The following is a 22,562-nucleotide window of genomic DNA, read 5'->3' as shown; positions in this document are numbered from 1 at the left end:
AACATCCTGCTGGAACGACATACTTTTCCATCGCTTCTGTTTGCGCTCAGATGACGTGGCCCTGAGTGGCGAAGCGGTGCAAAAGGATCGTTTCCTTACTCAACGGTAACAATACGCTCTCTCCAACGATAGGCCCAAATTGCCCATGTGATTTGTCCGCACCAATCAGCGCAGAGCGCGCTGATCACACGCTAAATAGTTTTACGACAAACTCGGATGCGACCATCTCAAGGCAACCACTGTCAAAGAACCAGGAAGAAGAAAGGTGGGATAGCCCCCCCAAATAAGATACCTTCTCAAATCAGTCGGAGAACTTAACCTAGGAGGTCATGGGGCTCTCCAGGTGGAAAATAGCAGTGGCAGTCTTGACGACTGTTTTAAGTTCACTACTGCCAGCGCGAGCAGATGAACACGAACACAAGGTAAGAGGAGTTGCGGCCCGGGAAGCCATCTGTGTATGTTGTGTGTATAGCCTGAAAAGACGATGGATATTAGGCTGGTTGCTTTGACAAAAGTGCCGAACACCAAAGGACTAGAATAAAATCTAAAATACGCACGAATTTATTTGAATGTGTCTGCTGGAACAAATGATAAGAACATCAGTTGCTACGTGGTCAGAAACTAACTAGCTTTAGCTTGAACTGGCTAGCTTATCTTTAGCTATTCCATGGCATTATGTGATGCAAACAGCAGGACTGTGCTCGATTTTGACTCGTTGTATTTGGCATGCCAATATATTGTCATTCTTAGCGTAAGATATCGAAATGTTTTACGTTTTTCTTTTGTGTATGCGCGAGATTACGAAGAATGATCGGTTAATCAACGTTAGCTTCAATATGTTCGTTTGCACACACATATCCGGTTCGTTAAGGCATTTATATCGTTGCTACGTTCTGATAGCCCTACTGATATAACGTTTGCGTTGCATTTGAGGTGGATTTAAGTGTCCTAGTAGTGCGCCCACGTGTCACGTAATAATTCAATTTACATTTCACATACTTACTCCAAAATCTAATGAGCTGTCTACAGTCATGACATTTTTGGGCATCATAGGAGCGCTTGAATCTCTTGTGTCCCGAAGATGCTTCCAGAATTAATTAACAGACGTTGGCAGGGATGTTTTTTTGTTAACTGTGGTTAACAACTTTTACTGGAGTTCAATATAGCCAACCACATAAGATTGGTTAATACTATGTTTTCATACACACATAGGTCTGTCTACCTTACCTGGCAGGTGTCATGTCTCCGAGGTATATGTGGCTTCTGATGGTAATTGTCTCCTTTAATTCCAAAAGGAATTTGTCTTGGTGACAGAAGCTTCCAGCAGACAGATAATATGACAACGCATACAGATAATACAAATAAAGAGTTATTGAAAGAAATACACAGTAGGAGTGAAAAACGTATGTACAAATGTGGTATATGTGCATTGTGTAAGTGAATTGTAATGTGCAGAAGTGCTTGGGTCTGTTATCAAAATCAATGTTATATTATTTGAACATTAGGTGAATGAACAGAGCATTAATCACTATAAAATCTATTTTGTGTCGGTTTTGAGGTGCAGTGTATCTCAAATAGCCTAACATACATCAGTTGTGTAACTTATAAAACAACTTTGATTTCACAGCCTGACAGCACTGCTGCATGCTTATTTTTGTTCTATTTGTTCAGATGTGCCGTAATGCTCCCTGATTTACAGGATCTCTGCCTTTCTTCAGAATACTTTAAACACTCATCAAGATTGCTGTCTAGTGGGTACCAGATTATGTCTGATGACTTTATGGTCTAATGCATCAAGATAGTGAATTGCTAGAAATACAACATGGTGTTAATGAACAAGTGACAAAAAGCATTGCTTCCTGTGTCATATGGCCTTCCTAATACATTGGAATCTGCACAGGTATTACGGATGAACTCGATTATACATCAAGTATCCTCCTGACCTGATTCACACTGCTAAGATAAGATACGGGTTGAGCTAAGATCAAGTTGTGAATTACGCATCCACCGGCTGTTCAACTTTTACATTGGTTTTAGGCTAATGTATCTGTAACAGTTTTGTTCAGAAATTTGTCATAACTGGTTTGGCAGCTGGCGTTTAGTATGTGTATTATCAATGAGCGTCCTACCCTTTTTTTTTCTTTTTTTTTTTTTTTGTCAGTGATGTTACCTGAATGCAGTATATTTTATGTTTACGTGCTGTTTTAAACACCCAGATGTAACCAATTACTCAAAATGTTTAGATAAATCACCAATACATTTTTTTGGTGCATCGGTTGATTTAAGTATTTTAGTTAGTATTTGGTTACTCGTGGTATCATGTTACCATATAAAAGGTGTGTAATGTTACATTTTTGTTGCTCAGGTATGCTGATTGTTTTTTCAGTATATATATAAATAGTAACTTATTATTAAATTACACAGTTCTCGATACCAATTTTGGTACCACAGCATAAATGTGCTAATACGACAATGTGCCTTAGAACACACCTGTTTAACATATTAAAAAAAAGTTTCATTTCAATTTAAATAATAGATTAAAATAAATACATGTTCTTTCAAATGTTTTTCAATCAAGAATCCATTGCTTAAGTGTTTTTATGTAGCACCCTACTGATATCTGTTTTATTCTTAACCAAATCATGTTTTCCTTTGTTATTATTATGATTATTATTTTCCAGAACTAGAAGTTTTAGTTTAATTTCATCATCAAAATGGTGTCCAAATCAATTCATTCTTAAACCATTTAATAAGTAAAATAGAACTTTCCAACATGTCATTGCATTTTTTTGCACTTTTATTCAAACAGCAGTCTTGCTTGTGATTATATTACTTTATTATTATTATTATTATTATTACAGTGTATATTACAATTTACCATAAAGTTGTAATATATTTCTCTCTCAATTTCTTGTATTTCAGGGCTCTAGCTTATATTTTGAAATGTGCTTTTATTATGACATATTTTTTGCCTGAATCTTCACTTTCCGGATAAACAGTTTGCGACATGAAGACTTAAGTCACGTCTTCTCTGAAATCTCATCTCTTTACACTGGCATTTGAGTCTGACAAATGAAATGTAAGACACAGTTTGGAAGTGTTTGTATTTTGTGTTATATATTACTGGTGTTTGCGTTTGTGGTAATATTGAAATGTGTTATGTTTTACATTGTATTACTGTGAAGCACTTTAGTCAACTCTATTGTTTTAAATGCGATATAAATAAAGAGGAGTTGAGATTAAAATGCAAATGCTGTGATTTTATTATATAAATATATAGTTTACATGTGCTATGTGGTTCACAGTGGATTAGTGCACTGCTCTGTCATCTCATACAACGTGAATGATTCCCAATGTCTGTGGAGTTTCCAGTGTTTGAGCGGACGTATTTATGCATTCATTCAATGTATGCATCTCTTCCACACTAAGATTGCATCCTTTTTTCTTTTTTTTTTTTTCTTTTCCCCACATTTCTCTCCAATTTGGTATGCCCAATTCCCAATGCACTCTAGGTCCTCCTGGTGGCGTAGTGACTCGCCTACGCCACAGTCCAGGTGTCGGAGGATGAATCTCCGTTGCCTCAGCATCTGAGACAGTCAATCCACGCTTCTTATCATGTGGCATGTTTAGCGCATTACCACGGAGACCTAGCACGCGTGTAGGCTCACGCTATCCTCCGCAGCATCCACGCACAACTCTCCACGTGCCTCACCGAGAGTGAGAACCACAATATAGTGACCATAAGGAGGTAACCCAACATGACAGTACCCACCCTAGCAACCAGGCCAATTGGTTGCTTAGGAAGCCTGATTGGAGTCACTCGGCACGCCCTGGATTAGAACTTGGGACTCCATGTGTGGGTTAACCCAGACCCCCTAAGATTGCATCCCTTAGTGGTTTAACTAATCACACTAGGACATGTAATGATTTTTATTTGTTTAATTGGCCATTTCAGTGCAAGGAGTAATGGAACACCCGCTCAAAATTAGCATTTTTAAAGCTGTCGGGTGTCAGTCATACTGGGCACTGGTGCCAGATTGAGTTGGTGCTCTGTACTACCAGAACTGCAGAAGCACTGATATCGTTCCATCTTTTTTTTTATTTATTGACTTGGTACCGAAGTACTGGTACTTTTGACAACACTACCCTGGACTAGGGTTGCAACGGTATGAGATTTTCACTGTATGATAACTATCTCAGAAAATATCACGGTATACGTGTAAAGGTATTCAATGGAAAGGAGGAGGCGAGAACCGGCTTGACGATATAAATAATAGTTTAATGGTAAACTTAAAAGACAACATAAACACACATGACGGACATGTCCGCTAACTCTCTCTCTCTCCCGCACGACACCCTGCAGTCGACCTTTATACCTCGGAGGCTTGATTAGCCTAATACGGGACCGGGTGCGTAGGATCACGACCCGGCCCCGCCCTTCACCCTGCCACAATACGGTATTACACAATTACTATTATCAGTGAAAACAGAAGGGTTATTTATTTATTTTTGAGCAAACACTTTATTATAATTGAAACTTGAAACCATTTACTTTATTGATGTGTAAAAAATGTCTCCCTTTTGAAAATAAATTAAATAGAAAAATAAGAAAGCTAACAGAATTATAATAATAAATCAAATTATAAACATGATAAAAATGGCATTTAACTATAACATGTTATATAACTAAAGCATGTTAGTTTACATGTTAGCATAGCATGTTAAATGAACTACTAAATGAAAAATAACATCAGCTGTGTGAGCTTTTAAAGTAATGTCCTATGATTATTAATAATGAACATATACTGTAGGTGCTCCTGTCTGTACCTTTAACTCAGTGCTTATCAACTGGTTTTGCTTCAGGATGCAGATTTTTCATTTGAAATCAAGTGTCAACCTGCCATAGATTAAACATAACCTGTATTTAATGTATCCTGGGTTGCATTTCCTTTTATGTTGTATAGTTTTGTTCATGGTTTTCCAGTACAAGGACATGCCTCAAGTGACTCTTTTTGTTGTTGATGTCAACAACAAAATCTACAGGAAGTTGTCTCTCCCCTTTTAAAAATTGAAGAGCATATTTACTTATATGAACCCATTATTATCCTGTATGTTTACTAATATTACATATTTATACACATATTACACAGAAGGAAAGGCTCCTTGTTACCATGGTTAGGTCATTGTGCTAGTCTTAAATAATAAATTAATGCATTTATGAAAAATAAATTCCAGCTGAAACACATCTTAAAATTTTAACTACAACTGCCACTGTTGATATAAAATGAGGTCTAATAGATTCTACCTTTATATTATTTAAAATGAAACTATAACATTTTGTCAAAATATACCTCACACACACTCATGTCAGACCCCCTCGCCTCGCTTCTCTGACATTTTCTCTGCTGCGTTCGTGTGTGTGTGTTGCAAGTTGACGAGTCTGATAGACAAACAAGGAGGAAAGGAGATGCGCAAACGTATGTGAGATTCTCTGTCCAGTTGCATTTTTTTCTCAATACCGTAGATAAGCAAATGTACATGTACTGATAACAGTCAATTTTCAAACAGTGGTATACCGTGAAACCGGTATACTGCTGCCACCCTACCCTGGACATAAGAGAGTGTGTGACTTGGGAAATTATTATAATTATTTTTATTTTTTTATTAACCCAGTTTGAATGAAATGGAAGTTATTTTTACGCTATTAGTGGCAATAGTAGATGTGTGATGCACATGAAGCTGGTAAAGCACATTTTTAACAGTTTTACATCTATTGATTTATAGCGTTTCTTTTCCATCATTTTCAGCAACCCATCGCTCATAAGTTTTCATCATATGCTTTTGGTTGTTTGATTGGAATACAATTAAAATGGGTAAAATCATCACAAAGCATTCAGGCTATTTAAATCTCTCTCTCTTATTTTCTGTTTATTTGAAAACTGTATTTTAAATTGCCATCTTAGGCTTTTACAAACGTTACAGAGAAGTAGATACTCTGAGATTTAAAACAGATAGCTGATGAATGTTGTCTCTCTTCTGCAGTACACCGATAAAGAGGAGGTGGTACTATGGATGAATACAGTGGGCCCTTATCACAACAGACAGGAGACCTATAAGTACTTCTCCCTACCATTCTGTGTGGGCACCAAGAAAACTATTAGTCATTATCATGAGACGTTAGGAGAGGCACTGCAAGGAGTTGAATTGGAGTTCAGTGGTCTGGATATCAAGTTCAAAGGTAAAGATTTTAACCTCGTCAATTGAAGCATGTCAAAGTTTTACTGAAAGCAGGGAAAGAAATTTCACTATCGCAAAACAGAGTATGTAATGTACACTCATACTAGCCTGCAAAGGCAAAATACATAAATTACACCAACATGCCAATGAGAAAAATGGATTAAGTGTTTTGTCTTTAGTGTGGATTTTGTACTTGCTGCATTTTTTACTCTGAATCTCTTTACTCTGAAGTTTAGCTAAAACCTTCTGTCACAGGATAGATCATCTTGTAAAAGACCTAATTTTGGGCATAACTCTATTTTGACAAAATGTGGTTACTTCATTTTACCTTTGCAAGACAGCATAGTTGCAAACACGTGACATACAAAAGGTTAGAAAGAATGAGATTCTGCTGCTCTTGAGGTGATTATAAAAATGGAATTTGGATTTGTCTTTTACAGACGAGGTGATGCAATCAACATACTGCGAAATTGAGCTGGACAAAGCTAAACGAGATGCGTTTGTCTATGCCATCAAAAACCACTACTGGTACCAAATGTACATAGATGACCTTCCCATCTGGGGTGAGTAGCTCAGAAATGCTTGGCAAAATCTAAAAAGACAAAGGGATTGTCAAAACAAGTCTCTTAAGTGTACAAAATCCAAACACTGCTTATCCTAGCAGATTTTTTCCTGTGTTTATAGACCACTGAATGCTGCACACATGGTAGATGGCTTGTGCCCATTTTTACTAAAATGGTGCTGGTGCTGTAGTCCGTTAACAGAATGAATAAAAATCATAGCAGTCAATTGATGTAATATTTGTAAATACAATCATTCAAGAACCACGTTTTCTTTGGTGGAAACGTGTGGAATGGGGCCAGACTGGGCACTTGCACTTTGTTGGTGGAAAAGGGGTAGGTTATTAGTTTGCTTTAGGAAAGGTGGTTTGTTTTGGTACATTTGTACAATCACACCCTACGTGTGAAAAATCATTGTATGTAATGTGTTTCTTTTTCTGTTGCTTTTAAAAAAGGGAACACAAAATCAATTTTCCTTTCTTTTTCTGTGGTCCAGAAGATTAAACATCATCTGTTAGCTTACCATCAATTGGCATTCTTCTCCCTCTAAGTTTTTAATAGATCTTGGACCTCAGATAACCATGCACGGATTAACCACAGGGCCGACTGGGCTGTTGCCCATGGTCCTCTAAACCCATGGGTCCTTGCCCTAAATTAATTTTTCTTTTTTTTTTCTTTTTTATTGGGATATCTATTATACATCCTCGTAAATGTCCTTTTAAAACATCCTCTGATTCCCAAAACTCTTCCAAACACAAAGATAAGATGCAGTCTTCTTGCAAAGCTGATGGTTTAAATTAATTTGCTAATGTATATACGATAGAATTCATGCAACAGAATGTGGAATTTTTAAGTCCTGCAGGCACTAAATGTTTAATGAAAAAGCAAAAGATGCCATAAAAGCCCAACGATGTGCACGTTAAACTTTTGTAATATTTGGTTAAACACGAGAGTTCACAAACAGTTTTTCTGTTATTTGTCGGGACTTGGGAATAAGGAACATTTATTGCCAAAGATGCCTCAAACACAAACTACCAGGGAATAAAGTGCAAAGTGAGCTATGAGCCTAAATGGCACAATACATGGATCTTTAAATGATAAAACCACAGTGCGGTGGATTGCTTTGTTTTTTAAATGATTTAGCGTTTAACATATGTAATTATTGTCTGCATACAAGAGCAAAGGGCCGAAAAAATGGTGGCTCACCATTTATCAAGCGCTGAAACTTTGCTAGGTGAAAAACAATCTAGAATCATGTATAACAGTGTAACAGTCACATTAAGTCGTCTTTGCAACCTGAATTTTTTTAAGACTGTCCAATTGTTTTGACACCTGCGCTGAAAAAGCTAGATGCAGAGCAACAAATGGTGAAACAGAATGCAGATGTCTTGAGATGCATTTCTAAATATCGAAGTTCATTTTCACTTAACACAGTGTCTAAAAAAATTGTCTTGCGCAGGACGCTGAAAAAAGTTAGATGTTACGCAAGGATTAAAAAAAGTCCATCGAGTGCGTTTACTTAGAAAAACTACTAAAAGACGATGCAAGCACATGTGTGAACACTCCCTAACTCATCTTGGAAAAACTGACCTGAACCTGGCCCAAAACCCGAAGGTATCGTCGGACTCAGAACGGGCTGAAGACCTCTATTACACTTGTAGAATAACCGAATAGTGATTTTGGTATTTGAAAACAGGCACGTCGAACACTTAACTGAAATCCAACTGTCCGTGCACATCCCTATTTATAATGCCTGATTTTGGCTCAGTTCATAATCTGAAAGTAAATATAAATGTAAGAACACATGAAAGTGTCATGCAGTATTATTATTATTTTCATTGGGCATGGTGGTACTGGCCCATGGGCCTCTCAGTTCTTAATCCGTCGTCACCAAGCCATTTATTTATTCTCAAAAAGCCATGCAAACCTCTTTGTCCAGTCTATATTTAAAAATGTCAGTGTCTGAGAGGGAAATACATTTATTGAAGTATTTTTAAACTTGCTTTTTCCCTCCAGGGGACTTGTTACATTATCATTTAACAGTATTAATCACTCAAAAGTGTCTTCCTAAATGTGATCTCTGTTAAACCAGAGATTCAGTTTTATTTTTCTGTTGAAAACAGTTGGGAATGTTATTGAAACATGCCACCAAGTTTTTCCTTAATATGGGTAGTTACCAGGTTCCCAAAACTTTTATGGTTGCTCAAGTGGTTCTTTAGTTAAAGACATCTTGAAAGTCTATTTGCAATGCATTTACTGTAACTTCTGAAACCTGATGTATTTCTGGTGAAACTGAATATTTAAGGGGGAATTAATGTAAATTGGGACTTTATATTATACATTCTTGATAGATTGAATTGTGAAAAGTTCACAGCCTTTGTTACATCGACAGATAAATAGTGTCAGAGGCAGAGAAAGTTACGTTTTGATGACAGAAGAACATGCACTGAATTATTCACAATAAATCCAGGGACTTTTACTACAAAATACAAAAATGCATTGGTTGTTGTATGTATTGTAAAAGTATTTTTCTGGGATTATTTAAGGAATTGTTGGTGAAGCTGACGAGAATGGGGATGACTTTTATCTTTGGACTTACAAAAAGCTGGAGATCGGATATAATGGGAATAGAATCGTGGATGTTAACTTGACCAGCGAGGGGAAAGTCAAGCTTGTGCCAAACACAAGAATTGCCATGTCTTACTCAGTGAGTAAAACTTTCCTGAACCTGAGAAATCTGCAAATACTGCAAAATGTTCTTTTGAAACTATTGTGTGGTTTGTCTATAATTTGCATTTTTCAGTACCCTAACCCTGCCAACAATGCTATCGAAAATTTGTGGATGCTCTGACGTATTTGAAATAGGCGGCAACGTTTGTTGAGAATGCTTGGTTTTGTGAACTATATTTAAAAGGGCCACAAAACATCCAGACATGTCGTCGGGTATCTTTTTGATGACATATCACAAGTAGTGTATATCCTCATGAAATATTTTAATATATTATTATATAATATTATAAAAACCATAATAACCACTTCATCAACTCACCTGGCACACCAACAATTTCAGACAACTTTGTCCACGCATCGTTTATTTATTTTATTTATATCCCTGTAAGCAAACAGGGACAGATCAAATATTACGGGAAAACCTGCCACGGCAATAATCAGATTCTCTTCCATTTTGTCTTCGGAACTAATGTTTGGTGGGAACCAAAGTTTGCACGGTTGTGTTCTCTAGACTTCGCTAGAGTGGGGCACTTCTATATTCCAATAGGTTGCCGCTGAACCGCGTCAAAGCTCATTATCATAATGTTGGCTGCACTTGAACTTTCCTCTGACGCCCACACCGTCCAAGACTCGCCGCGCCACTTCTCGCCGCCGAGAGACGCTGGCTGTCATAGAAAATGAATGACTTCCGGTCGATTTGACGCTCTCGCCGCCTCTGGTCTGAACGCACGGTTAGCATTGCTACATTGCCCATGCAAAATCAATCCCAATGCTTATTATGTGAAATATATCCGTGTTGCCTTAGATAATGAATGCTGTATTATCCTATTCTTTTGAATTTACCATGTGTTGTGTGACTACAGTCTTAACGGTAATATTCACAGGTGAAATGGAAGAAATCTGATGTGAAATTCGAGGATAGATTCGACAAATACCTTGATCCATCCTTCTTTCAACACAGAGTAAGTGCTGCATATTGTTTGCTAGTGCTTCTCATGTTGTCATAATATGATTAGAAGATGGTTTTGATTAAAAGATTATTCAAAGCAAAGTACAAAATTCTTTCCCCATCTTATATGAAATATGCTGACTGATGTATAAAATGTGTTTTTCATGCTTTTACAACTGACAGATTCACTGGTTCTCAATATTCAACTCCTTTATGATGGTGATTTTCCTCGTGGGCCTTGTTTCAATGATTCTAATGAGGACGTTAAGGAAAGACTATGCCAGATACAGCAAAGAAGAGGAAATGGATGACATGGTGATCACTTACACTTGCTATTCAGAGAGGGCCATATAATGTTATTGTCTGATTGAATGAATTGCACTAATTTATCTATTACCTTTAATTTACTAATTTGGTTCATCTTGTCTTTGTGATGAAATCTGACCCCACTATGACTTATAGTCAATAGTTTCAGGTCTTATAAAAATTACTCTCTATCTCCATAATGTCATGCCAAGACTCTTTTAGGGTTAGCATATTCCTCTCTCCATTGTATCACTAAACTCAACACATATTCTCTCTCCCACCCTCTGTATTTCTTGCCATCTTTATCTCTTTTATTCCTTGCTCTCAGGATCGTGATCTTGGTGATGAATATGGATGGAAACAGGTTCATGGTGATGTGTTCAGGCCATCCAGTCACCCTCTGATCTTCTCCTCCCTCATTGGCTCTGGATGTCAGATCTTCTCTGTTTCCCTTATAGTCATTATTCTGGCCATGATTGAGGACTTGTATACAGAGTGAGTTACACTCCTTACTTTTAGGGTAATAATGAACTCCTTGCCCGTATCAGGAACTAATAGTTTAGTTCGCATGTATAGATTAAATTACTGAGACATCACACCGCGCAGGCCACCACGCTTCCGGGTTCTTTTAAGCAGCTGCTTTCAGTGGTAGATATGAGATGTGATTTTAATATCTGTAAATAATTATATAATACTACAATGTCAAGTCAAGTGGTTTTTATTGTCGTTCAACCATATACAGTTAGTAAAGTACACAGTGAAACGAGACAATGTTCCTCCAGGACCATGGTGCTACATAAAACAACATGGGACAAACACAGAACCACATGAGACTACACAGACTAAATAACATGACTATATAAAGTGCACATGCAAACGTGTGCAAAAAGTATGGGACAGTACAATAAATTACTAAAAATTAACAGGACAATGGGCACAGTGAGAGACAGTGCAGCACCGACCAATACACAGTAGTGCAAAAAGATGACCGTTTCTAAAAATGCCAAATGTAAACATAACATACTATGAGTTTTCTATGCACAAAGCAGTTATTGTGGTAGCAGCCAGGTATAGTGCGTGCGTGCGTGTGTGAGAGTCAGTCCAGGCTCTGAGTATTGAGGAGTCTGATGGCTTGGAGGAAGAAGCTGTTACACAGGCCCCGAATGCTTCGGTACCTCTTGCCAGATGGCAGGAGGGTGAAGAGTTTGTGCGTGGGGTCATCCACAATGCTGGTTGCTTTGCGGATGCAGTGTTTTTTTTGTAAACGTCTTTGATGGAGGGAAGAGAGACCCCGATGATCTTCTCAGCTGTCCTCACTATCCTCTGCAGGGCTTTGCGGTCCGAAACGGTGCAAGTCCCAAACCAGGCAGTGATGCAGCTGCTAAGGATGTTCTTAATAGTCCCTCTATAGAATGTAGTGAGGACGGGGGGTGGGAGATGTGCTTTTCTCAGCCATCGAAGAAAGTAGAGATGCTGCTGGGCTTTCTTGGTAATAGAGCTGGTGTTGAGGGACTAGGTGAGGTTCTCCGCAAGGTGAACACCAAGGGATTTGGTGCTCTTGACGATCTCCACAGAGGAGCCGTCGAAGTTCAGCGGAGAGTGTTCACTATGTGCTCCCCTGAAGTCAACAACCATCTCTTTTGTTTTGTCCACATTCAGAGACAGGTTGTTGGCTCTACACCAGTCCGTTAGCCACTGCACCTCCTCTCTGTATGCTGACTCGTCGTTCTTGCTGATGAGACCCACCACGGTTGTGTCATCGGCGATCTTGACGATGTGGTTCAAGCGGTGCATTGCTGCACAGTCGTGAGTCAGCAGAGTGAACAGCAGTGGACTGAGCACACAGCCCTGGGGTCCCCAGTGCTCAGTGTGGTGGTGGTGGAGGTGGAGATTCTGTTCCCGATCCGGACTGACTGAGGTCTCCCAGTCAGGAAGTCCAGGATCCAGTTGCAGAGGGAGGTGTCCAGGCCCAGCAGGTTCAGCTTTCCAATCAGGTGCTGAGGAATGATTGTGTTGAATGCTGAGCTGAAGTCTATGAACAGCATTCGAACGTATGAGTCCTTTTTATCTAGGTGGGTGAGGGCCAGATGGAGGGTGGTGGCGATGGCGTCATCTATTGAATGGTTGTGGTGATGCACGAACTGCAGTGGGTCTAGTGAGGGGGGCAGCTGGGTCTTAATGTGCCCCAAAATGAGGCTCTCTAAGCACTTCATGATGATGGGTGTGAGTGTGGCGGGACGGTAGTCGTTGAGGCAGGACACTGAAGAATTCTTTGGCTTGGAGACGGTGGTGGTGGCCTTGAAGCACGTTGGAACGATGGCGCTGCTCAGAGAGATGTTGAAGATGTCGGTAACAACATCTGCCAGCTGGTCTGCACATCGTCTGAGCACTCTGCCAGGAATGTTGTCTGGTCTAGCAGCCTTCTGTGGGTTGACTCTACGTAGAGTTTTCCTTACATCAGCCGTGGTATGACAGAGCACCTGGTCGTTTGGAGGAGAGGTGGTCTTCCTCGCCACCACGTCATTCTGTGCTTCATACCTAGCGTAGAAGTCGTTCAGTGCATCTGGAAGGGAGGCATCTTTGTCACAGGCAACTGATGTTGTCCTGTAGTTGGTGATGGCCTGGATGCCTTGGCACATGCGCTGCGTGTCGCCGCTGTCCTGGAAGTGACTGTGGATTCTCTGGGTGTGTGTGCGCTTTGCCTCTCTGATGGCCCGGGACAGTTTGGCCCTCACTGTTCTTAGGGCAGCCTTGTTGCCTGCTCTGAAGGAGGAGTCTCGGGTCCTCAGCAGTGCACGCACCTCCGCAGTCATCCACGGCTTCTGTTTGAGCATGTGGTGATGGTCTTGGTGAAGGTGACATCATCAATGCACTTGCTGATGTAGCTGGTCACTGATGCTGTGTATTCCTTCAAGTTGGTAGAGTCGCCATATGTTGCAGCCTCCCTGAACGTGCCAGTCAGTACACTCAAAACAGTCCTGAAGAGCAGAGATGGCTCCTTCTGGCCAGGTTTTCACCTGCTTCTGGAGCAGTTTTGTGCGTCTGACGAGCGGTCTGTATGCTGGAATTGGCATAACAGAGATGTGGTCTGAGTAGCCGAGGTGGGGGCGGGGCTAAATCTGTATGATTTAGTTGTACATGTAATTGGCCCGGTTGCTAGGGTGGGTAGAGTCACATGGGGTAACCTCCTCGTGGGCACTATAATGTGTGGTTCTTGCTCTTGGTGGGGCATGTGGTGAGTTGTTCGTGGATGCTGCAGAGAATAGCGTGGGCCTCCACAGGCACTTCGTCTCTATGGTAACGCGCTCAACAAGCCACATGATGAGATGTGTGGATTGACGTCTCTGACGCAGAGGCAACTGTCAGCCACCCTGACTGAGGCAAGCCACTACGCAATTGGGCATTCCAAATTGGGTAGAAATATTTTTTTAAATAGCCCAAATCTCCAATAATCTTTTGGAAATGGGGTGTCATCACTACAAATAGCACTTATCTGGCTTTTTCAGCTCATTTTGAACGAAGAGCATTGACAGCAGTTTTTTCTGGGGTGCCAAAATGACATTGAAGCGCTGCAACCTAACGTTAGTTTGTAGACAGTAACTTAATCTATACGACTGTCATTAAAATATGTAAATAATGATGATGATGAGTTCTAATATACAGTACGTTTGAACATTTATGCAACTCTGATCTAGTAGACCTGCATTGTGATTAATTCTCTGATATAGTTTGAACCTGACATAGAGCAGAAGCTCATAGTTTCATTTTTGCCATTGTAGGAGAGGGTCCATGCTTAGTACTGCCATATTTGTGTATGCTGCCACCTCCCCAGTCAATGGTTACTTTGGTGGAAGTCTGTACGCTAAACAAGGAGGTATGCAAACTAACATATGCAATACAGAAAGCTTGCAATTTCCTTTTTTAACCATTTCTTTTTTTGTGTCTCAAAAATGATCTTTTTCAAAGTTATTCTAATGAAGGTATTCTAGTAATTGTAAAATGTGAATTAATGTCTTTTGTTTTCCCAGTGTAAATTAGATTTTTATGTTCCAATTATTCTGTATATTTGGGCAGGGAGAAGATGGATAAAGCAAATGTTTATAGGAGCTTTTCTGATACCTGCCATGGTGTGTGGCACAGCGTTCTTCATCAATTTCATCGCCATCTACTACCATGCCTCCAGAGCCATCCCATTTGGCACCATGGTGAGTTTTTTTTCTTCTTTCTTCTGCTTCATACAGCATGTAGTAGAACAACAGTATCAATGTACCTATATGTGTGTATATATCGATCATCTGTTTTTACAACCGGGATGGCTTTGTTTCAATTTTCAACAATTGAACTTTGTTGTAAGCACATTTGTGTCATACTAATCTTTTTGAAGGTACACATGAAATTGATGGTTTACAGCATTCATAGTTTGATCTAAATCCGGTTGCATCAATTGAAATTCAATCTATATTTCTTGTTTGTTTGATCAGGTTGCAGTCTGCTGCATCTGCTTCTTTGTCATTCTACCTCTAAACTTGGTGGGGACAATCCTGGGCAGGAACCTCTCTGGCCAGCCAAACTTCCCTTGCAGGGTCAATGCTGTACCCAGGCCCATCCCAGAGAAGAAATGGTAATCTGAACCATGATTTGCACCACAGGCTGTCTCATACCTTCTGGTTGTCTTTGATTTCTTTGTGTGTTTTGCATATACCTGTGCATGGTGTTTTCTTTTCTGTGATTTTTATGTAATGGTCAAACATTATAAAGGTTGTCTACATACAATCTAATTATCATAGGAGAATGAGACTAGTCCTCTGTTTTATTACTAAATATTTCTGTGTTTTGCAGGTTTATGGAGCCAGCTGTTATTGTCTGTCTTGGTGGAATCCTTCCTTTTGGGTCAATATTCATAGAGATGTAAGTCTGTATATTGTCTCTGTCTATATTTGGACCCAAAATTAACATGATTATCTTTAAGATAAAAATAACCCTTTCACTTTTTACTTCAGGTACTTCATTTTCACATCTTTCTGGGCCTACAAGATTTACTATGTCTATGGATTTATGATGCTTGTGTTGGTGATCTTGTGCATTGTGACAGTCTGTGTAACCATCGTCTGCACCTACTTTCTTCTCAACGCAGAAGATTATAGATGGTAAGGAGCAGTCACTTGCTGCTGTATTGTCTTTTTAGTGCTGTTTTTCTTGGCACTTTCAATTTATGCTTCAAATTTCCCCAAGAGTACTTTGGAAACTAACTCACCAGGAATAAGATCACAGATTAGTTTAAATGTATTGGAAGAATGTGAATCCATCACGAAAATAGCTGGATGAAATCATGTAACGGGATTAAAATAATTAATTTTATTTTTTCAGGCAGTGGACAAGTTTTCTCTCTGCTGCCTCAACAGCAGTTTATGTTTACATGTACTCCTTCTACTACTATTTCTTCAAGACAAAGTAAGTTTATCTCATTTTCTTCAAACGTCATGGTTATTGCAGCTCAATACATGAATACTCAAGTGAATTGTTACCCTAAATAGACAGGATTGCAAAGGGGTTCTTAAAAAGATTGGTAGTTATGTTAATAGTAATACCACAATTTTCACCCTTTTTAATTAAACATTGTTGTTGTATTACTGGTCTGTGTAGCTGTAGGGTCTTATTCCTTCAATAACAAGCCTTTACTATATTTTCTTCCCAGGATGTATGGCTTATTTCAGACGTCATTCTACTTTGGCTACATGGCTGTGTTCAGTACTGCTCTGGGAATTATGTGTGGTTAGTACAGAGAGTAAAATGGTGTATACAGCCTTGTAATTTCCCTCACCTTAATTCTGAGTTCCTGTTAAAGGGGAGAGGGTGATTTTGAATTATACAACTTATTTGTTAACATAAACCCATTATCTCTTTGTTCTTAGGAGCGGTGGGTTACATGGGAACCAGTGCCTTTGTAAGGAAGATCTACACAAATGTGAAAATCGACTAGAAATTCTGAAAATGATATGGCAGATCAGCTGATACCTCCTCCTGATCAAAGTGGGCACAAAGTCTCCATTTATTTTGCAAGAAGAGATTGTGGTATCTTGTACAAAATCTAGTTTTCCATTTTCTCAGTGAATTAAAAGTTGTGACATGATGCATACACAAGGGTAAACTGAAAGGTGAAATAAACAGGACATCATTTTTATTTTTTATTTTATTCTGCTTTCCGTTTTTCCCTCTCGAGGAAATGTAGACACTAAGTGCAGATAAAAGGGGAAAGAATGTTCACCACAATGTTGCTCCTATTTCTTATAACTCTATCGCACCCCAAAAACATTGAACAGATCTTTATTGATGGAATAGTCTTCGATCTCTTCAGTGAAGAGGCCAAAGTGTATTGAGAGCATTTGTTCTATTGTATGAGAATATTGCAGTGTGGGGTTTACGTCCATCCTCTTGCTTGTCTGTTTTGTATTACAGAGTCGTACAATGCCATTGTTGTAGTATTGTTTTACACATTTATGTATCACACCAAAAGCATAATATGGTTTGCAATTCCAAAAAAAAAATTTTTTAATGAGAGATAAATCAATATGATGTGAACCAACCAGGTTTTAGCTCTTCCTTTTGAGGGGATCTGTTTTACTGTAGTTTAGATCTGCAGACCAGAGCATTAAACCTGGCACCACAAAAACAGTTTCTGAAATAACGATTTGGTGGGATTGTTTTAAAGGGTTGTGTGGTGTGATGTGATCTTTTTTTCCAGTTCAGTCCTATATTATCTTTTGGGTTTGAATGAAGTCTGCTCGTAAATATAATATATGGAGGGGGGTGACCATGTATATAACCTTAATGTAACTAGATGTAGATCCCCAAATGTATTTTGGTTGTACAGATTTATTAAAGGGTGTTTTTTTTTCTCTCTCTTTTATGGAAAGCCAGTAAAAAGATTTTCTTTCCTTGTTTTGAAGGTCGGGGTGGGCTTGGTGGCAGTTGCATCTTGCCTGATAATGCATGAAGTTTTCACCAAATCATAAGATCAGACTGTTTATTTTTCATCATCGTTACACCTTAGGTGACCCCCATCACTACCCTAGTTCATCATCCTGCATCTTGTAGAACTAAAGAAAAACAAGTGCTTCACTGACTTTGTGCTGCTCATAGAGGAGATAATCATCAGCTGTTTTTTTATTATTATTATTTAAAGAGTTAATGGCTGTTCATTGTCTCAGCCCTCATGCTTAATTTTGTATCCATGATCTGAACTAAAATTGTGACTGTCAGACACAAGGCACACGTGCTTTCTGCAGACATACTGTACAAAGAGAAGTTATTGTACACTTTACTGGATGTTTTCATGGGTACTAAGTGCAGAACACTTAGACCAAACTGTTGTTCTTTTTTGTTTCTTATGTTCCATTGTGTAAATACAGTAACTAAAAAAAAGTTTGAGAAGTGGCAAAGCCTTTTTCTAAATCTCATTCCTCCCAGTTTAAATGTTCATTTCTGATTCTTCATGTCATGTTCCATGTGAAGTCTAAAAATACATTTTAAACAATATTAACTTGCTGTAAAATGGACAAAAAGAAATAAACATTGTTTTTGAGGTTATGTAGGCATTGTTTTTTTTATATGAAGGGAAGGATGTCATAATTGGACACTTCTGCCCGCAGAGTACTCAATGGGAAAATGTTTTTGAGAATTTTGTACCTCTCAGCAGGGAATTTGACAGCAGGCTGTGCTATGGGGAATGTCTCTTGAATATGTACTAAAGCAGGATTTCTCAACCACTAGGTTGCAAACCTCTTTTGTAACCAAGGCAAATGTGAACTATCATAGGAACCAAATGTGCAATACAAATATCAATATTGTAAATCACAGCACTGTTGCGGTTATGGATCATGATCCTCTATTGTTAGAAAATCCAGGCATCATGACGTTTCTGACAGTCTTAAGATTCACATGAAGTATGACACATCTAATATAGTCCACATGCTTATGAAGTATTATGGGGGACTATATTTTTTGACACATCTGGACTTTTTTTTTTTTTCTCCACCTTTCATCTAAGCCAAAAAGTGGCTAATGAAAACGCTTTGGTTTGGTCTAAAAGTGAAGCCTTTTGAATGAGAATCTCTTATGGTAAATTAATTTGAAGACAAATTCAATAGATAATGCACTTTTTATTTAGACTGCTAATCAAATACATGAATCAAAACCGATTCTACACCCAATATGTAGAGACATAAATTCTATAAATAATCAAATTAATTTACTGCAATGTGCATAACAGAGCAAGATGGTTCAGTTAACTGCTAGGATCTGCATGATCTGTTAGTACCAGCAGTTTTGGGGTTTTCAGTTGACCTTCTCAAAGTATTCCTTTGAGCCCTCTGGAGTTGGCTTGATCTAAAACCGACAAAAAATGCTAATGAGTCTAAACCTCAACAAGCCCTAAAAACAACAGAATTACAAAGTTTACTGCTGGCCAAATCCTACCAGTTCGCACCAACTGAAAGCTAATAATAATACATGTGTATAACAATGTTTGATTCACTTTAAATCTTGGTTTTACGAGTTTTTTAATTGTAATATTTAAGTATATAATAGTATATTTACATTTTAGATACAGTGTGACAATACTATGACAGTTAAAATAGGTAAAGCCTTACAGTGGGCGACTTCGGGGTCCAGCTGGCAGGACAGACTTCACCATGGGTTTCCACAAACTGGAAGGCCTTAACCAGACGGAGGGTTTCCTCAACAGAGCGCCCAACCGGCAGGTCATTTACACTCATGTGTTTGATCACTCCATTTGGATCAATAATAAAAAGACCCCTATAAAGTAAAACATCACTAGGTGATGGATCAATTCCCTCTTAAAAAGAAAAAATTATCCCACCAAGCAATGAACAAGAAGAAACTAACAGATTACAGAAATTATAAAAAAAGGTTTTAAAAATGTCTAAATTAAGTCAGCTATAATAAGAAATGCATCACAAGTTACTTTTGTAATTCCTGCTACCTTAAAGCAATTCCAGGACCCTCCAACAGGACCCCATAATCTCGGGAGACTTGCTTTGAGAGGTCAGCCAACAAGGGAATGTGGATTTTCCCTAAACCTCCATTCTACAGGAAAACCAGAGTAGCAAAAGTTCAGTTAATGAGCTTAGCAGTTGCCATGGGTTAGGCATTTCTGATGCCAATTTCAGATCTAAACCCTTGATCCTATTTAGAGAACTGAGAATGTATTGAATATGTAAAACGTATCTGCATGTTGCACAGTATATTGTGCAATTTTAATTCAAACAATTTATCAATATGTAAAGTGAAGAGAGGGAGAGGAGGTGGAAACCAAACCTGACCAGCAGCATATACCTTTCTCGGGGTGTTGGTCCAGGCCAGGTGGGTAAAGTGAGAGTCCACAGACACACCAACTACCTCACAGTTAACATCATGAAACTCATTGGCCTTGTCACTGAAAGCGATGATCTCTGTAGGGCAGACAAATGTGCTGCCAAGTGGGAATAAATAAAGATACATTAAAATGACTTCATAGAAACGTATTCACTTATTTGTAATTATAATGCAAGACGTGTTCCTAAGAATGTTCTAGCTATAATGACGCAAACCTAAGCATGACTAAATGCTGTATTCCCAGCATATGCACATTTCATATTTATGTGTATTACACAGCTCTCTTGAATACTTAATATTTTTGTGTAATGACCACTAAACATTATAAGGGTCAATGACATGTATGGTATGTAATGTGGCATAACCATCAAGTAAAAGGTATTAAAATACATTCCTTGCATGTACACAACATAATCATTCGTTTCAATTCTAACAAATATCATCTATCTTTGAGTAAAGAACATCAAGAAGTTTTTCTCAGGGTTCCTGCATATAAACAAAATGTGCCTTTTCATTAAAAAAATGCCAAAATATTGATATTTAATGATGAAAATATATATTTATATATATTTGATATTTTAAGCTTCACACACAGTCATGAGAGGGGCTCAGCTAAGGGGCTCCTCTCAATTTTGTTTCACGTGTTAGTTACACCACATGACCTTGATTTGGTGGACAAAGGTTTTTCAAATATTAAATCTTAATATAAAATGTTTTCACTGCTCATTTTTATAAATAATGATAAAAGATGCACTACTCATGCCAAAATTTCTTCTTTTCAAGAATTGCAGCTTTTAATGAGGCAGATTTTTTTATGTCTCCAGACGGTCACACCGCATGATATTTTTCACTTTAAGCCCCAAAAGAAAAATTATAAAAATAGCTTTGAACACAGTAATCAAACACATATTTATCACAGAAGATGTGTTGTGCAAATTGCATTTGCAATGTATCTTTGAATAATTTAATATTTCTGGTGGAAAAATGAGCATCGAAACTGAGCTCTCTGTCCAGAACAGAGCGCATTATAAAGAAAATTTACAATTACAACAAATAACTTACAAATCTAGTGGGTAGAAGAAAAGGACAAGGTATTTGCCCTTGAAATCTTCTAGGCTGATATCCTTGAATTCTCCATTAAGAACAGCTGTGCCTTTGAAGTGTGGTGCTGGTTGAGTGACTGCTGGAGCCCATCTAGTAGCGCCTGAAATTTGCAAACATAAACAATGGAGGTGTAATTAAGATATCATTTCCAATGCAAAAAATACAAAGATAGCCATAGCTGATATTTGTTTTATTCTTTTGTTTAATAAATGTGGACTTCTAATTACTCTTCTAGACTTACTGATTGAGAAGCAAGCTTTTTGTGCAGCAATGCAGGGAAGGGTTTGTGGAGCCCTGATCACTGATGATCCATTGCGAGGAACGAAGGCCTTCAGCCCATTAACTGTAACTCTTTTTGTCTGTTGTGCAAGGGAGGACATGCAGTCATGAAAGAACCGTTGTGCACGCCGGTTATCATATCACTTATAACAGATAGCGCAGTGAACTAACATAGTGCACTTGTAAAAACAACTAATAAAAAACAGACACACGTGTGCCCATTTATCCATAACAAAAGGTCTGCATACTACGTACGTAACAACGGTTTATAAATACACCGGTCACACAACTTCTGACAATTCATTTGACAGTGCACGTTATATAATACGTAGAAAGGTTAAATACCGCAAAACGTATCTACAAACTAAACGACGACTCGAACTTTAATTTGAGTGTAAATAATAATACTAATACAAAATACACTGCAACACTTGACTGCAAAGGCATTGATACTACTACAACATGAAACTTACAGAAGTCCCGAGAAGCCTCCCGATGGTGGCTGCCATGTTGACAATGTGCTCAACAGTGCACTGCGTAGATCACCGTTAGCATCAAAGCTGCGCACTATTTTCCCATTTGTTGCGCAGCTCGCCCTTAAATGCACTTATTGTAAACAAGAAAGGTATTAAATATTTTTTTTTCTAAATAATTTTACACAATAATTTTTTTATTGAAAATCATATGTATACTTATTCTAAACGTTTAATAAGTGATGCATAATTACCCGGATTAACTAATTTAACTATTACTGTAACAATACTAATGCCGTTCAATCAATATACTAGCATTGAATGCGGACTTTGTGGTACATTAGAACATATTTATTTTATAAAGGTGTCAGCGTCCTCAGTCGTGCTTGAATGTCATTGGAAGCTGTCTGTGCGCACGTGACATTAGCAGACACTAGTATGTCTTGTCTGCGTGATCTTTTAATAAACATCTTTATCTTTGTACAATAAACAGAAATTGAAAACGGGGTGTCCTTGTTTGAAAAGCCTCGT

At 38.4% G+C, this 22,562-nt stretch overlaps 2 protein-coding genes across 2 annotated transcripts; one reads left to right on the top strand and one right to left on the bottom strand.

Annotated features, from left to right (window-relative positions):
• The first annotated feature begins 211 nt into the window (after positions 1 to 211).
• Positions 212 to 18,360, top strand: LOC127617784 (transmembrane 9 superfamily member 3). The gene is made up of 15 exons (XM_052089857.1): positions 212 to 422; positions 6,043 to 6,238; positions 6,678 to 6,800; positions 9,344 to 9,504; positions 10,412 to 10,489; positions 10,660 to 10,791; positions 11,111 to 11,277; positions 14,562 to 14,656; positions 14,857 to 14,987; positions 15,264 to 15,403; positions 15,622 to 15,690; positions 15,783 to 15,929; positions 16,150 to 16,233; positions 16,478 to 16,554; positions 16,695 to 18,360. The coding sequence occupies exons 1-15, from the start codon at positions 330 to 332 to the stop codon at positions 16,760 to 16,762; spliced, it is 1,761 nt and encodes a 586-aa protein (XP_051945817.1). The 5' UTR covers positions 212 to 329; the 3' UTR covers positions 16,763 to 18,360.
• Positions 18,361 to 18,921: 561 nt separating this feature from the next.
• LOC127617805 (thioredoxin-dependent peroxide reductase, mitochondrial-like) lies at positions 18,922 to 22,164 on the bottom strand. Its single transcript, XM_052089894.1, has 7 exons — positions 22,032 to 22,164; positions 21,521 to 21,638; positions 21,238 to 21,379; positions 20,137 to 20,272; positions 19,784 to 19,887; positions 19,431 to 19,596; positions 18,922 to 19,167 (listed from the first exon to the last, which is right to left on the bottom strand). The coding sequence occupies exons 1-7, from the start codon at positions 22,065 to 22,067 to the stop codon at positions 19,117 to 19,119; spliced, it is 753 nt and encodes a 250-aa protein (XP_051945854.1). The 5' UTR covers positions 22,068 to 22,164; the 3' UTR covers positions 18,922 to 19,116.
• Between the last annotated feature and the right edge of the window lie 398 nt (positions 22,165 to 22,562).

This window comes from Xyrauchen texanus, chromosome 24 (assembly GCF_025860055.1).
Source record: "Xyrauchen texanus isolate HMW12.3.18 chromosome 24, RBS_HiC_50CHRs, whole genome shotgun sequence".
Classification (NCBI taxonomy): Eukaryota; Metazoa; Chordata; class Actinopteri; order Cypriniformes; family Catostomidae; genus Xyrauchen; species Xyrauchen texanus.
The sequence above is the reverse complement of the archived record's forward strand: the minus strand, read 5'-3'. Positions and strand labels throughout refer to the sequence as shown.